Source organism: Lathyrus oleraceus, chromosome 5 (genome assembly GCF_024323335.1).
Source record: "Lathyrus oleraceus cultivar Zhongwan6 chromosome 5, CAAS_Psat_ZW6_1.0, whole genome shotgun sequence".
Classification (NCBI taxonomy): Eukaryota; Viridiplantae; Streptophyta; class Magnoliopsida; order Fabales; family Fabaceae; genus Lathyrus; species Lathyrus oleraceus.
This window is the reverse complement of record NC_066583.1, coordinates 43,325,758-43,341,210: the sequence shown is the minus strand read 5'-3', so window position 1 is coordinate 43,341,210 and position 15,453 is coordinate 43,325,758. Positions and strand designations below refer to the sequence as shown.

Below are 15,453 nucleotides of genomic sequence, written 5' to 3'. Positions count from 1 at the left end.
CAAAAATTTACCAACACAAATTTCTCTCACTTTTATTTTCTCTTCAATTTGAAATTTCTCTCTCACAATTTCATCATTTTATTCCTATACTTTTAATTTTTTTTCAACAATTTTTTCTCATTAGCATTTTTTTTACAAAATATTTAACTCAAAATTTCATCTTTTTACTTCAAATTACAATTGTTTAGGCCAAATGGATCCTAATCATTTTCATTATCAACAAGTTTTTTTCAATTACATGCAAAATTATCAAAATCTTAATCCTCAAAATTCTCAAATTCCACCGGTGCCAACAAACCCCGCCATATTTCTTCCGTCACCAAACAATCCAAATATATATCCCATACCTCAAATGAATTCTAATAGTATGGAATTCTCTACTCAAGTTCCACCATTTTCTACTCAAGTCCCATCATTTTCTACTCAAGTTGGTACTGAAAAAGAAGAAAGGGTTGTCGTTAAAAAAAGATCTCGAGAGCAATTTACAAGGGAAAAGGATATACTACTTATCCAATCATGGCTCAATGTTTCAAAGGATCTAATTGTGGGAGTTGATCAAAAGGCTGAGAGTTTTTGGTTAAGAATTACCGCTAGTTATAACCAATATTGTGGGCAATTGCGGGAAAAGTTAGGGGGACAGTTAAAATGTCGATGGCATAGAATAAATGGCATGGTTTAAAAATTTGTTGGGCGTTACAAAATTGCTCTTAAAGGAAAGAAAAGTGGGACATCCGAGACCGATGTCATGGCAGATGCACATGCTATTTTTGCTCAGGATCAAGGTACAACATTCAATCTTGAGTATGCATGGCGATTGTTAAAAGATGAAGCTAAATGGCGCATCGTCGAAGAATCGATTGGAAGTTCTGCAAAAATAACAAAGACTTATGCTAATGGGCCATCATCGGAGAACCCAGATACAACTTCAAGTTATGAGTTTAACTCATCATCACCAATGGAGCGTCCAATGGGACAAAAAGTAGCAAAAAGGAAGGGTAAGGCATCAGAAATTCCAAATGCAACGCAAGATGCAAAGAATAAAAGAGCAATAACAATGGACAGACTTGCGCAAGCTAAGGAGGACGAGCTAGAATTAAGGGTAGTGCAAATGATGATGAAAGACACTTCTACTATGAACGATAGTCAACGAGATATTCATGAAAAATATTGTAATAAGATGAAAAGAAAATATGGAATGTAGTTAGTATCACTTATGTAAAATGGTCATTAGTGCCACTTTAATTTATGAACACCTATGTAAAATGGTCATTAGTACCACTTTAATTTAAACTATCCGTTATTTAAACTACCACTTTAATTTAAACTAGCCATTATTCAAACTAGCCATTATTCAAACTAGCCGTTATTCAAACTAGTCGTTATTCAAACTAGTCGTTATTCAAACTAGTCGTTATTCAAACTAGCCGTTATTCAAACCATTATATATACTACCACTTATGTCATTGTTTTCTCATTCTCATCTTATTCTTCTCATTTTTCTCTCATTCTTTACTCACTAAATGGATTCAGACAATTCAGATAATTACGATCAAGAATTTTGGGAGTTGGTTGAAGAAGAATTTATGGACGACAGTGATGAAGAACAACAACTTCAGAATGAACGTCGATCTAGAAGTTCCTCTAGGCCAAAGAGAAGAACAACGGTAGATCGAGGTCGTGAAGAAGGGCACTATCGATTATTCAATGACTACTTCTCGGAAAACCTAGTATACACAGATGTTCAATTCCGAAGAAGGTTCAGAATGCATAGGCATGTATTTCTTCGAATTGTAGATGCCCTTGGAAATCATGATGAATATTTCCAACTGAGGGTCGATGCAACTGGTAAAATGGGTCTTTCACCATTGCAGAAATGTACATCTGCTATTCGTATGCTGGCGTATGGGTCTCCTGCTGACCTTGTAGACGAATATGTTCGAATCGATGAAAGCACTTCAATTGAGTGCTTAGAAAGATTTGTTAAGGGTGTCAATGTTGTATTTGGCGCTGAGTAGTTGAGAAAGCCTAACAACACTGGTGTTAAACATCTTTTACAAATGGGAGAGTCACGTGGCTTTCCAGGTATGTTGGGTTCCATCTATTGTATGCATTGGGTATGGAAAAATTGTCCTGTTGCATGGAAAGGAGAATTTTGTCGAGGTGATCATGGTAAGTCCACAATCATGCTTGAAGCAGTGGCATCACAAGACTTATGGATTTGGCATGCTTTTTTTGGTATTGCAGGTTCAAACAATGACATTAATGTGCTAAACCAATCCAACGTGTTTAACGATATTTTGGAAGGACGTGCTCTCAATGTGCAATATACAATCAATGGGACACCATATAATATGGGGTATTATTTAGCAGATGGTATATATCCCGAGTGGGCTACATTTGTCAAGACTATTTCAATGCCACAGGGAGAAAAGAAAAAATTATTTGCTCAACATCAAGAATCGGCTAGAAAAGATGTGGAGCGAGCATTTGGAGTGCTTCAATCTCGATTTGCAATTATACGTGGCCCAACGCGTGCCTGGCACATGGACACTCTCAAGCATACCATATATGCCTGCATCATATTGCACAACATGATTGTGGAAGACGAACGACATACATATGGAGGTAATTTTGATTACTCTTATGATAATGTGGATATCAATAACTCAACAACTGAAACATTTAGCGGTCCTCATCCGAATCTTGCAACAAGACTACAAAGAAGAGCAAGTATTCAAGAAAAACAAGTTCATCGTAAACTTCAAGGAGATCTAGTCGAATATATTTGGGAACGTTTTGGACATGAAGATGATGAAATTTAAGTTTGATTAATTATGTGATGTTATTTATTTTTATTGTTTTTAATTATATATCATGTATTTGAGATTAATTTTAATTATCATTTTAAATTATAAGTTTAATTTAATTTTTTTTATTTTATATCAAATTTAATTTAAAACACTAAAATTATTATTTTAATTAATATAAAATTTAATATGAATAAAATATTAATATATAAAAATAAAGTTGTGAGGTCCAATCTGAGTTCTTCAGAGTTGCACCATTGGAGTGAAAAAGTAGTTGAGTTGCTTCAAGCTGACGTGGCTTAATAGGTCCCACAAAGAACGCAAAAATGAGTTCACGGTTGGAGATGCTCTTAAACTTTCATTCATGTTTGACTTTTATCATAGTATAAAGTACATAATTATGAATAGTTGTGATGTACTCACCGTCTAAACAAATTTACACTTGATAATGTATACTAATTTTTTTTTTTTTAAATTTATTTAGAAGCCAAAATAAATTATAAATAGAAGACACAAGAAGTTAAAAAAATAAAATAAAATAAAAAGGAAATATAACCATCGTCTTTCATTGTTTTCACAAATCACACTTCATCGTTTCACAAATTTTTTCTTCATATTTATTCTCACACGACGACACAATCTATTTCACATATATGCGAATGCAAAAAATAATACTCAATAGAGGTGTTCATGGATACAGATCGATCTATAAACCAGTAGATCTAAATCGAACTAATCCATAAATTATTCGAATTCACTCATTTACAAGTATATCCAACCCATAACAATCTGTATCGTTTTGATTCAGGTATCAGGTTTGAACTGTGCTACCCGCGGACCCGTTAACTCAACCCGTTGATGTGACTTTAGTAATTCTTATCATTTTTATTATAATTTTAAATAAAAATATAAAATTAATATCACACTAATAACCATAATTTTTCTAAATTTTTTTATTCTCCACCAATAATACTATTAGACCAATAAAGTTAAGTAATTCTAAGATTAAATATTGTTTCTTATTTTCTTTTATATCATTTCCAACTTATATATTTTAAGGAAATTAGAGGTGTAATCGGTTTGTTTGGATCGATTTTTGGTCAAAAATGTTCAAACCGCTGATATAGGTTTGGTTTAGTTTTTAACATTTTTTTTAAAAATTGGAACTGAGTTAAATGAACTGGTTTGGTTTGATTTGGTTGGTTCGATTTGGTTGGCTCGGTTGATTGGTTTATAGTATTTTTTTCAAACATTATATTAATCAGTGTATTCTCCATTATCGTGTTTTTGGCGTATTTTATGCTAATATTTTTTAAAATAATATATTTCATGTAATTTGTTTCATGCTCTATTTTTTCAAATAAATTACAAGTTGGTCTTAATCCATATGAAACAGTGACATGATTTTCATTGCATCATGAAATAAGTTCAGTATCAAATATAAAAGTTGACACTTGACATCAGAAGGTTGAGAAGGGATTTGAAAGCTTAACAAATAGAACATAATAAAACACACAACAATTCACGTGTTCACATCTAGAGCACACATCAAAGCTATTTTGTAACAAGACTAGAAGGAATTTTGTTGAACACGAAGAAGACGACCATAACATATCAAAACGATGGTAGAGAGAGAAACACTTGTGACGGGCAGCGAGAGCAGTAGTTCAGTGAGAGCAAGCTTTTGTAACTTATGGTTTTAATTTCTATGTTTAGGAGTTTGGTTCTAGATGTGTATTTTGCTAAAAGAAAGGAAGTGTAAATAAAGACGGAGAATGGTTAGACCGATACAAAATTTATGCTTAATGATGGGTGAAATAAAAGATGTATAGGATAATTATATCCATTGGTTCGTTTCATCGGTTTGGCGGTTCCTAAAAACTAAAACCGAGAACCGAACCAAACAACATCGGTTTTTATTGGTCCAGTTCAGTTTTAGAACCGAACCAGAAACAGATTTATTTTTGTTTGGTTTGGTTTGGATTGTCGATTTAATTGGTTTTTTATGATCCGTTTACACCCCTAATGGAAATAGCGTGTCTTGTTGAATTTTTTATTATTATAAAGTGTTATGTCATGTTGATGAATGAGTATTATAAATGAGTATGATTGTTGAGTTGTGTTACATTGAGTGTCTTATTTTCTTTTTCTTTTGTATCGAATTTGAGTGTTATAAATGAGTATGATTGTATTGAATTGTGTTACATTTTTTTAAACCAACAAAAAGAATCATAAAAAATATTTTTTTATATTTGAAACACAACCCACAAACCCAACCAAACCCAACACATAAATGAACGGGTCGGTCTTGGTCAGTTTTGACAATGAAATTGCGGGTTGGACGAAGAACCCAACCCATTAAAATTTGAACGAATTGGGTAACAGGTTAGATCAAACTCAGTCCAACCCAACCCGTGTACACCCCTAAGACTCAACACAACTATGGTGAAATTCTCTTTCACTTATGTCCATAATTTGTCTGTTGAAAATTTTCAATTAAACATCATCTGTATCACATAGAGAGAAGGCACATACTTGTGTTCTCCAATGGTTTCTACTCCGATAGGGGCTTATACTTTTCATTTTGGAGGTTTAATTGTTGTCCAAATGGTAGAGATACGAGCAAACCCATTTTTCGTATGGATCTTCTTAAGACGCCACACATTCTATAGTGATAAACGAAAAAATGCAATCCAGAAAACCAATGAGAGTGATCATGATTTGTTTATGGCATTGAAAGAATCTTTGAAAGTGGTCAAACAATAGATATAGGGAAAGTGCATGAGCGTTCTTGTCATGAGTCAGACATGTCATCATGATGGTGTATTTCGTGTTACTCATGCGATAAAGGAAGACGAAAGCCATCTTGTAGGTATTTAAAAATCATCCACAAAGGATCCCAAAATGTTAGGTGCATAGTAAAAAACTTATTTTGGATGCAAGGTTGTTAGAGAGAGTCCCCACATCACATATCTTAAGTGTAAAGAGTATACTGCATAATTGTCATATTTGTTTCTTTTAGGCATTAAAAGAGACTCTTTATAAGGTGGTCGTTGACCCAAGATATGTATGTATTTGAATTTGATTTTTACTTCTTCCTTATTCACAATAGAGGTGGTAAAGCCTCAAAATATGAGGGGTCATAAATTTTGGAATCAAAAGTCCTTACAACAACATCATATTTTAGGTTTCTCAGATACATGGAGAAAAATAAACAAATATACCAAGATAGTTGATAGTCTGTTAGTAAGAATTGAACAAGATGTTATGGGTCATAGATGACATTATACTAAGAGGGAGATACAAGAATGGGAAATAACATCAGGCAATGCCTTTCTAAGGTTGCAGATGAATACTTTATGTTGTATGTAAAAGTGTTAAGGTCATCTGGTGTAGGGCGCTTATAATTGAGATAAAATGAAAGTTTTGGAGGTTAAACACCCGTACATGACACATTCCTCCATAATGACCACCGTGTTATTTGAAACTTCCCTTGTGGTTGAAGTTGCCATGATTCTATAGTGCATTAAATCGTTCCACAAAGAGACATTGTGTGGTATAGATGGTTTGCGAGCCCAACACATATAAGACACACTATGTGGAGAAAGTTATGGTTTGGCAAGATATATTTTATGTGCAATAACTCGAGTAGTTAACTTATGGATAGGAGGAATGTGTACGATATGTTTGACATAGTTTGTAGCTTATGCACTTTTGATAGTGTTATTAAAGGCTAATGGCGAGATATACCTTATTATTGTAGGTTCTATTTAGAGGTGTATGGTATCCAAGATTTTTATGAAACAAGTCTATGAAGACATGGCAAAATATTTCAATGACTTTTAGTTCGAGGTCAAGTATCACATGGTGGTGAGCCTATTTCATAATGTAAACATGGTTTTGAGCAATCAATAGGAAGACAGTTCGTTGGCTATGCTCATAGTAGATTTATTGAATTATTTCAACATGGTAGACTGACAGACACTACTTTTGCTTACATGGGTATCTCCAAACTATTTTTGGCCTATAGATATGTTAAACTGATCCACATTGAGGATACATCTATTTGGTTTGATGAAGAGTTGTAAGGGGGCAGTCGAAGAGATTTTGATTGATGGAAGTCCTTTCTTCATGGACTTTCATTGAAGTATGACCTCTATATATATATATATATATATATATATATATATATATATATATATATATATATATATATATATATATATATATATATATATATGGTCAGGATCAAATGACACCACCGATAACTCTTTACTGCATATTTGTATAATAAAATTTATCGTTGAATTGAAATTTATTATCATATAAATCATATCTATAAAAATTAATATCAATCAGAAATCATTTGACATGTCCACGAGATACATAAAAATTAATGTCTTACAAAACTTCATGAAAATCGTTAATTTTTTTTCATTCTCTTTAACATATCAAATAATTTTTTATTGACTTGAAACTTTATAGGCGTGAATTATATGATAATAATTTTGTTAATACACTAATATTATTGGGCTATTAATTACTTGACATGTGTAGAGTTAGTTAAAGTTTGTTATTTGTTAGTTATTGACTAATGTATATAGTGGATATTGTAATCCACTTTTTTCCATTGCATTAATCTCCAAGAACAATGAGAAGTTCATTGATGGAACCCTCACAAAACCTTTAGTAGCAGATCCTTTGTATGCGCCATGGATTCGTAGCAATACCATGATTCTTGCATGGTATCATCGCTCGATTTCGGAATCCATTGCAAATTCTTTACTCTCATCATTAACAAGCTTTCAATCCAACGATAGATTTTGTTATATAGACATAAGGTGAAAAATTATCGAAGATGACATATTACTAAGTTTGACATCTTGGTGTCATTTGATTATATATATATATATATATATATATATATATATATATATATATATATATATATATATATATATATATATATATATATATATATATATATATATATATTATATATATATATATATATATATATATATAGAGAGAGAGAGAGAGAGAGAGAGAGAGAGAGAGAGAGAGAGAGAGAGAGTAAGGGCGCTGATTTTGATATAAATTTGAATGATCTTAGAGGTACGATTACAAATTTTAATATTAGCAAGTTTACTAGCAAGAACACAATTTCACTTAAATTCCAACATGTTTTGGCAAATGCCCTTTTCAGTAAAAGTATTAAATATATGTAAGTAAAGTTTGATATGATCACAAGATATAAAATAATGTTTTGGGGTTTGCAAGAAGAACATGCTAATGATTTTCTTCTAGTTATTCCTATTAATGGGGTATACCATCATATGTCACTAGTTAAGTACGAAAATTCCTTAAGTATCTCCTCATGATTTTATTATTTTCTATTGACGAGCTTTGTCATGTTCACTATAAGGCGTTCATTAATACATTTAAGGAGCATATAATCCATTATAAGGAGCTTTCTGACTTCAAAATAAGTACATGACTTTGTTTGAGGTTATATATTTAGTCGGGTAAAAGTATATGTTAATTCCTGGTTGTTTTGATTGACAGTAACTTTTGGTAAAACTAACTTAGCTGCAACATGTTGAACAAGATGCCTTAACATGTGGTTGTGACATCTTGTCTGAAACAAATTTTTACCTTGGTAATGTTTGTGGGGTTAAATGTCTACAGAATATTCTAGGAATATTATGCTTTCCCTTATGACGTTCGTGATTGAGGAATCAGAGATTCGTATTGTGGTTAACAGATTATGTTTTCTTAATGTTAAGACATTTTAGGAAACTTTTGATTGATTACCTAATGTTGTGCAACTGATGCTCTTGGAATACAAGGCCCAAATCCAATGCATTTTATGGCTATAAATAGAATGTCTCAAAACCTAATTACTCACGTAGAAGAGAAGATAATTGATTGCATTAGGGTTTGAGTGTTTGTGTAATTTGTGAGTGTAACACCTCAAAATTTGCCCTCCTCTCTTGGGACTAGCTTAACATATTGCATATCATTTTAGGTCATTAGGAATTGCATATTGCATATCATGTGGTTACATGGTGCAAGTCATTCTCTCAAGTCTTGGTCAGAAGATGAGGAAGTCAAAGTGAAAGCTAGGGTTTTATTGGACTGGTCAACAATCATCTGAGGATGTGGAGGTCCAAGTTAGGGTTTCATGATTCTCAAGGATATTAGTCTTCATCTTGGTTGGAGTGATACATCATCATCATCATGGTCTTGTTATCATCAAGTGTTGAAGCATGTTCCTTGAGATTAGGGTTTTGACCACTGGTCAACCCTAATCAGGTGCATTGGGCCAATCAGGGCATGGCTAGGAGATGGGGTCTATGATGTATATGGGGATCATCATATGATTTTATGGAGCTTATTGAGGCTAGGGTTTCATCCTTGAGCCACTTCATCAGAGAATTGGGGCTCAGATTGATCAATGCATTGCCAAATTCATCTATCAGTTGAAAAGTCAACTGTGGTCAACTGTGCATGATTTAATGGATTTGGAGGTGAAAATGAGTTGGATCCACTTCATTCATGTTGGAACAAGTGTTATTTGACATTTCAAAGCTTAAGAATGGAGAAAATCAAGTCAGACAAGAAATTGCCAAAAATAGAAAGTGACTTGTAATAGAAGTTCCCAAAATGGAAAGTTTTTGACCTCAAAATTACATGTCCAAGGAAGCTTCAAATGAAAATTTGTTCAACATGAAAGTTGTAGATCTTGTTCTAACCTTTCCAAAAAGTCCAAGAACATGAAATTCCCATGTATGGTTGGCAAGTTATGGTCCATTCAATTTCAAAAATGACCCATAATCAAAGTGGCATAACTTCCACATGGAGTGTCCAAATTGAGTGATCTTTTTATGAGAAAACTCCATTTGACATGTACTTTCATGGTGCATAGTTGGAATTCATCAAAAATGGTCAATGCAAAAAGTCAATTTTCAAGTGTACAATTAAAAATCCAAGGGCAAAATGGTCCAAGTGGAGAAATAATGGGAATTTTGGCATGGGGATTTTTGCAACACCTCACAAATGCAATTTGAAAATGGTTTGAACTGTCATAAACATCCAAGGTGCAATATTTGACCAAGTCACTTTTGAACTTCACTTGAAAAATGCATTTCATGGTATGGCATAGTGAAAATCAAAATTACACAACCAATGACCATGGGACAAGTTGCACCACATCATAACTGATATTTAGAGAATGTGTGAGCTGTCATACAGCTGTCATGGGCCCCATTGTGAAATGGCATTTTTACCCTTGCTTAGTAAAATCTCATTTTTGCTAATCACATGTCATTTGGTTAATTGGATGATTAAAGGTGGATTAATTGGGGATATAAGTACTTAATCATAACCAACTTTTGATCAGAATCACATTTCACAAGAATCTCAACAAACTTTTCCCTCCAAATTCTCCAAAAGCTCAAGAACATTCAAGAGCAAAATTCCACAAAACTCTTCCAATTCTTCATCAATTCGTGTGATTCCTTTTGCTTCATTCTCCAATCATCTCCTTCTTCAACTGTTTTGAGAAAGCTTCACCAAAAACATCAAGAATCTCGACTGTTTACACATTGCACATCCATGGAACTTTGAGAATTTTCGAGCCTGGAGCATGCTGGAGCTGAGCAAGCTTTTCCATTCAACTTCATGATCCATGAGCATCATCTGTTTGTGCCTTTTTTGCCTTGAAACTTCCAGATCTTCATCTGCCATTTCTTCAAGGTGCATTTTTGAAATTCTCAATTGCTGCAATTATTATGTGTTTCTTGTAGTGTGTTCATCATAGATCAGCATGCAAGTGATGGTTTGTGAATTGGTTAGCTGTAGAACGAGTTATCGTGAATTTTAGTTGTGATGCCAAAACCTAATTCGATCGATCCGGTTTATACAGTTAGATTTAGGTTGATTAGGTTGTATATTCGTGCTCCTGATGATTAGACCTTTCCATTGGTTATACGCATGATGATTTTTGTTGAGATTCATTGTTCTTGATGTTCTTGCCATTGCTGGGAAATTGATGATGATTTCTGGAAAAATAGGGCGTTTGATCTTCATTTCTGGCTTTTGCTTTTGAATTTTTGTTTGCCGCGCCCAGCAGCCAATAGAAACATTTCGTTTCTAAGCTCAAAACGGTGTCGTTTTGAGGAACTTCAAGATATTTTCAAAAATGCCACTGGCGCCATTTATTTATTTAATTATTCTATTTCATTTTTTCTTGTTTTCCATTTAATTGCATAAACTTCAAAAATTAATAACTCCTTCATTTTTGATCCAATTTGAGTGAAACTTTTTGTGCCATACTCATGAAATTGTGTAGAATTTAATGGACATTTTTGGAAATTTTTTGCATGGATGGAAAAATAAAATGGCTAGGGTTTGTAGAATGTGACACAATTGTATACATGTTGCCATAACCTTTGTGAAATGCTCATACATTTAAAGAAATGATTGAAATTTTTTGTGCTCATTCTGGACATGTTGATGGTGATTTCCATATAAAGTTTGTGATTTTTGGATACCTGATGATTGAGATATGATTTTTTGAATCTAGGTGTGACAATTTGTGTCACACCTAGTTAGGTCAACTTTCTGAATTTATTTGCATGACCTATGATTGTTGGATTGGATTGAAATTTTGTATGAATGATCATTGATATGTTGAGATGTTATGTGAATTTTTCTGGATTTTTCTATGGCATTTTCAATTTGATTGATATTTTTCTTCTCTGTATGTTCATTGTGCAAGCTTGTGTGACACATGTTGGTAAATCTTGTATGAAATTCTCATATGGTTTTGGATGAATGTGAAATTTGGTATGTTGATTATAGACACATTGTAGGACATCACTGTTTTGGTCCCATTCATTTCTTAATTGTTCTCACTCTGTTATGAATTTTTGAAGTGAATGCATGTGTTGATACCTTGAATTGGCTTGAATAATTGTGTCTGGATTTCTTGATTTTCATTGACCTAGTTCCTTTTGTCCAATTGAGCTGAAAATTGACATGCTATACCTTGAATATGTCCTGTTTAGGTGTGAATTATTTGAGGATTTTTGGAATTATTTTGGTATGCTTTTGATGGAATTCATTCTGTTTGGACATTGGATGTTGCATTTGACCTAGTTTGACTTGTTTTGGTCATGAAATGAATATGGTGAATGATATGAGTATGGGATCAATTGCATTTGCTTTCTATTTGTGTTAATTTGGTTTTGGTTGAGAATTGCTTGCTGTTTAGGATTTTTTCTCCCTTTTGGATCCTAGGCTTGGCCTAGTGGTCTAGTTTCTCACATTTGGTGTGGATTTTCAGGATGAAGTGCACAATGCTTAAGGAGATTGCTTCAAGGCAATTTGAATTGAGTTTGGTTGATGTTTATAAACTAACTTGACTTTGTGTTGTAGGTTATGAGGCTTGAGCTTGGGCTTATAGCTTGCATTTGTGTGCATTAACTTGTGTTGCTTGTTTGTACAGATTAACTGATTAACATTTGCTGTGTACTGTTTGTCTGTCTGAGTATTGATGATACTTGATTGATTTCAGATACATTTAGTCGCTTACAGTTCTTTAAGAACTTGCTTGCTGTTGCTTGGTTTTTAAACCACTTGAGGTAGGACTTCTATTCTTCATGTAGTCTGGAAGACCTGGCCTGTTACTTGGCCAGGCAACTGTCTGAAGTCCTCCTTAAGAGGCGATGTTTGTGGTTGTTTACATTTGTGCCAAGCAGGTAAAGACCTCTATGAGGCAATTGGTGGATCAAAGGGATATGCAATCTATCCCCCACTATTCTGTGAGTCGTCCCTCTGCTCACACGGCTGTGTGTTGATGCATTGGGACACAAACCCAAGATCCTGTGCTGTTGCACAATCGAGTCAGAGTCTTTGAGCGTAGAAGGGTCCCTCCATTCTGGACCCACGCTCCTTTGTCTAAAGGCTCTCCCTGGCCAGGGATAAGAGCTGTGAGGTCTCATCCTCACTTCACCTTTCATCTGCTTCACCTTAGCCTCGTAATGGCAAGGTTAAGAGCGAATACTACCCATGTACAGATGACTTGCTTCGGCAGTCAAACCCATTGTGTGAGCCTCACTTGATTGGTTATAGTGTGTGCTATGTGAATATTTGTTTGAAATGCTTGGGTTGTTCTGTTTGTATGCTTGTATGCTTGCTTCTTTCCTGGATAGGATTAGCTTGCAGTTGTGCAAGTAGGTAGAAACCTGAACATAGGGTAATGATGCATGACAACACTAGGCTCGAGTCCAGCTCCCTGGTAGTGTGTCTTCCCTTGGTTTCTGGCTAGAGTTTCTTTCCCTTGAGGGGGAACTACATCGCCCTGATCCTTGTTCCAGACGAGGTATGTAGGCAGGAGACCGCGCGAGGTCTCTCCGGGCACCCTTTTCTTTTTTGCGTGTGTTTTGTTTGGCAGCTATCAGGCTCGAGTTCCCGACTCCCTGTTAGTCTGTGTGTGCCGTTTTTTCTGACGTCTCAGCGTCTCTTCTGGCTTGCTTGATGACTTGTAGGCTCGAGTTCCCGACTCCCTACTAGTTTGCATGTTCTTCCTTTCCCTTTAGGGGGAACTACATCGCCCTGATCCTTGTTCCAGACGAGGTATGTAGGCAGGAGACCGTGCGAGGTCTCTCCGGGCACTTTTTTTCTTTTTGCGTGTGTTTGCTTGTTATCTTCTTGCGTGTGTTTTGGTTCGGATGCCGATGTAAGTCCAGTGATTGGCAGTCGGGCTCCACGTTTGCCGTTTTGTGCGTGTTTTGGTTCGGATGCTGATGTAAGCCCAGTGATTGGCATTCAGGCTCCATGTTTGCCGGTGTGTCTTGTTTGGCGTGCGTGAGCCGAACTACGGCAGCTCTGATTCTCGTTCCAGACGAGATACGTAGGCATAGGATGCGACGTCCTATCGAGCTCTCTCCCCCTTAACCCCACCTGTGTTGTCTTCGGTGCGTGTGTCTGTGGTGTTTTAGCAACCTTTTCTTTTCTTAGAGCGTGGATCCCGTCGAGTACGACGGACGTGAGGGGTGCTAATACCTTCCCCTTGCGTAACCGACTCCCTTACCCTTTCTCTTTGGTCGCAAGACCATTTCCTTTCCAGGTTTCTCTGAGTGTTTCCTTTCCCTATCTTGGGATAAATAACGCGCAGTGGCGGCTCTGTGTTGTGTTTTTATTTCAGCCCGCCGGTTGTTTTTTCGCGGATGCGACAGCTGGGGACTCTGCTGGGGACTTGTACAGATGTTGACCTGTGTTGGTCCATCTGCCCTAAGCGAGTCTCTCCTAGCGTTCTAGGATAGTTTAGGTTGTTTGTTTTGTTGTATTTATTGCATTGATTATTCTAACAGTGTATATATTTGCATAAATATTTGCATGCATCATACTATCATGTTGCCTTCCTCTGTGCAGGTGGTTCCTCTGTTTGGGGGTGGGTGTTCTGAGTGGGGCTAAAACCTAGGCCCGAGTATACACCTAGGATTAGTGTGGTCTCATGTTGCCTCCTTCATGTTAGGTCAATATGTGCCTGGCAGCATGATGTACCACAAGCCGGACGAGGTTCATTTGATAGTGCTTGCCTCTGTGGGTATTCCACTTTGGTTGAGTTACTTCATCTGAACTGTTGACTCTGGTGACCGATCATTTCCCGGATCTTTGGTTTAGACGATCTCAGGAGAGCTACAATGGCACACCCGAAAGGGCAAACCCATTGAGTATCTCTGCCCGATTGTCGAGACTATTATCCGCCTTAGGATGACCTGTTTAGAATTTACCTGTGAGGGGAGGGTGATTCTTTCAGATGCATGTTCAGATGGTGACTATTTGTTCCGTGGGTTCTATTTATGAGTCGGATTTATGGCCGTTTATTTCTGAGACGCCGGAGTGCTGTCCGTGGTATTTATCAGTGGGGATCCGTTTATTTCAGGATTCCCCGGGCCGAGTTATTTATCAGTGGGGATCCGTTTATTTCAGGATTCCCCGGGCCGATTCAGATGGTTATTGGTATCTGTTCAGAGATGGTTTGATGATGATGATGATGTATCTGTCTTCCGTTTATTTCGGAACCCTTAAGATGGATTGGTGGTTACTTGTTCCCTCAGATGGTTATGATCAGTTCAGAGACCAGGTTTCAGAGCAACAGATGATCAGATGACTTGGAGGGTGGCAATGCATTGCATTCATACATCTGCATCATTCTCATTTTGCATTCATCTGCACCAAACCTATGTCTAGCCATATGGGGGCATTATTGATTGAGAATCTGGTTGAGAGACATCTTGAATTTCAGAATATGGATGTCAAAATGTTATCTGTCTTGATGAAACCAGAATCAAAGGACAGAAGCTTCCTCATATGGATAGACGTTGCATTCATGCATATTAACCCATTTGCTGTTTTGTAGGTGTCAACCGGTGCGCATAGCTCGTTTGCTCAGATATCCTGCTAGGGGCAACAAATCCAAACTGATGGATTCTCCCAACGCCGACATCTTCGAGCTGAAAGAGATGGTGAGGGATTTGTTCAGTGTTGTGCAAGGGCTTGCCTTGGGGCAGAAAGCCATGGCCGAGAGATTAGAAAGGATTGAGGGCTGGACGATCAAGGAAAAAGTTCAGGGAAA

General features: G+C 35.9%; 2 protein-coding genes and 1 pseudogene across 2 annotated transcripts; all 3 read left to right on the top strand.

Moving 5' to 3' along the window:
- Positions 1–193: 193 nt before the first annotated feature.
- On the top strand, positions 194–679 carry LOC127078637 (glutathione S-transferase T3-like). The gene has a single exon (XM_051019076.1). It carries the CDS (start codon positions 194–196, stop codon positions 677–679), a length of 486 nt encoding a protein of 161 aa, XP_050875033.1.
- A 66-nt stretch (positions 680–745) lies between these two features.
- Positions 746–1,201, top strand: LOC127078636 (uncharacterized). The gene has a single exon (XM_051019075.1). The coding sequence runs from the start codon at positions 746–748 to the stop codon at positions 1,199–1,201; it is 456 nt and encodes a 151-aa protein (XP_050875032.1).
- A 319-nt stretch (positions 1,202–1,520) lies between these two features.
- Positions 1,521–2,822, top strand: LOC127078634 (uncharacterized; annotated as a pseudogene).
- Positions 2,823–15,453: the final 12,631 nt, after the last annotated feature.

Excerpts from the sequence above, each read along its gene's own strand:
- LOC127078637 (XM_051019076.1), top strand. The coding sequence starts at position 194 with ATGGATCCTAATCATTTTCATTATCAACAAGTTTTTTTCAATTACATG.
- LOC127078636 (XM_051019075.1), top strand. The coding sequence starts at position 746 with ATGGCAGATGCACATGCTATTTTTGCTCAGGATCAAGGTACAACATTC.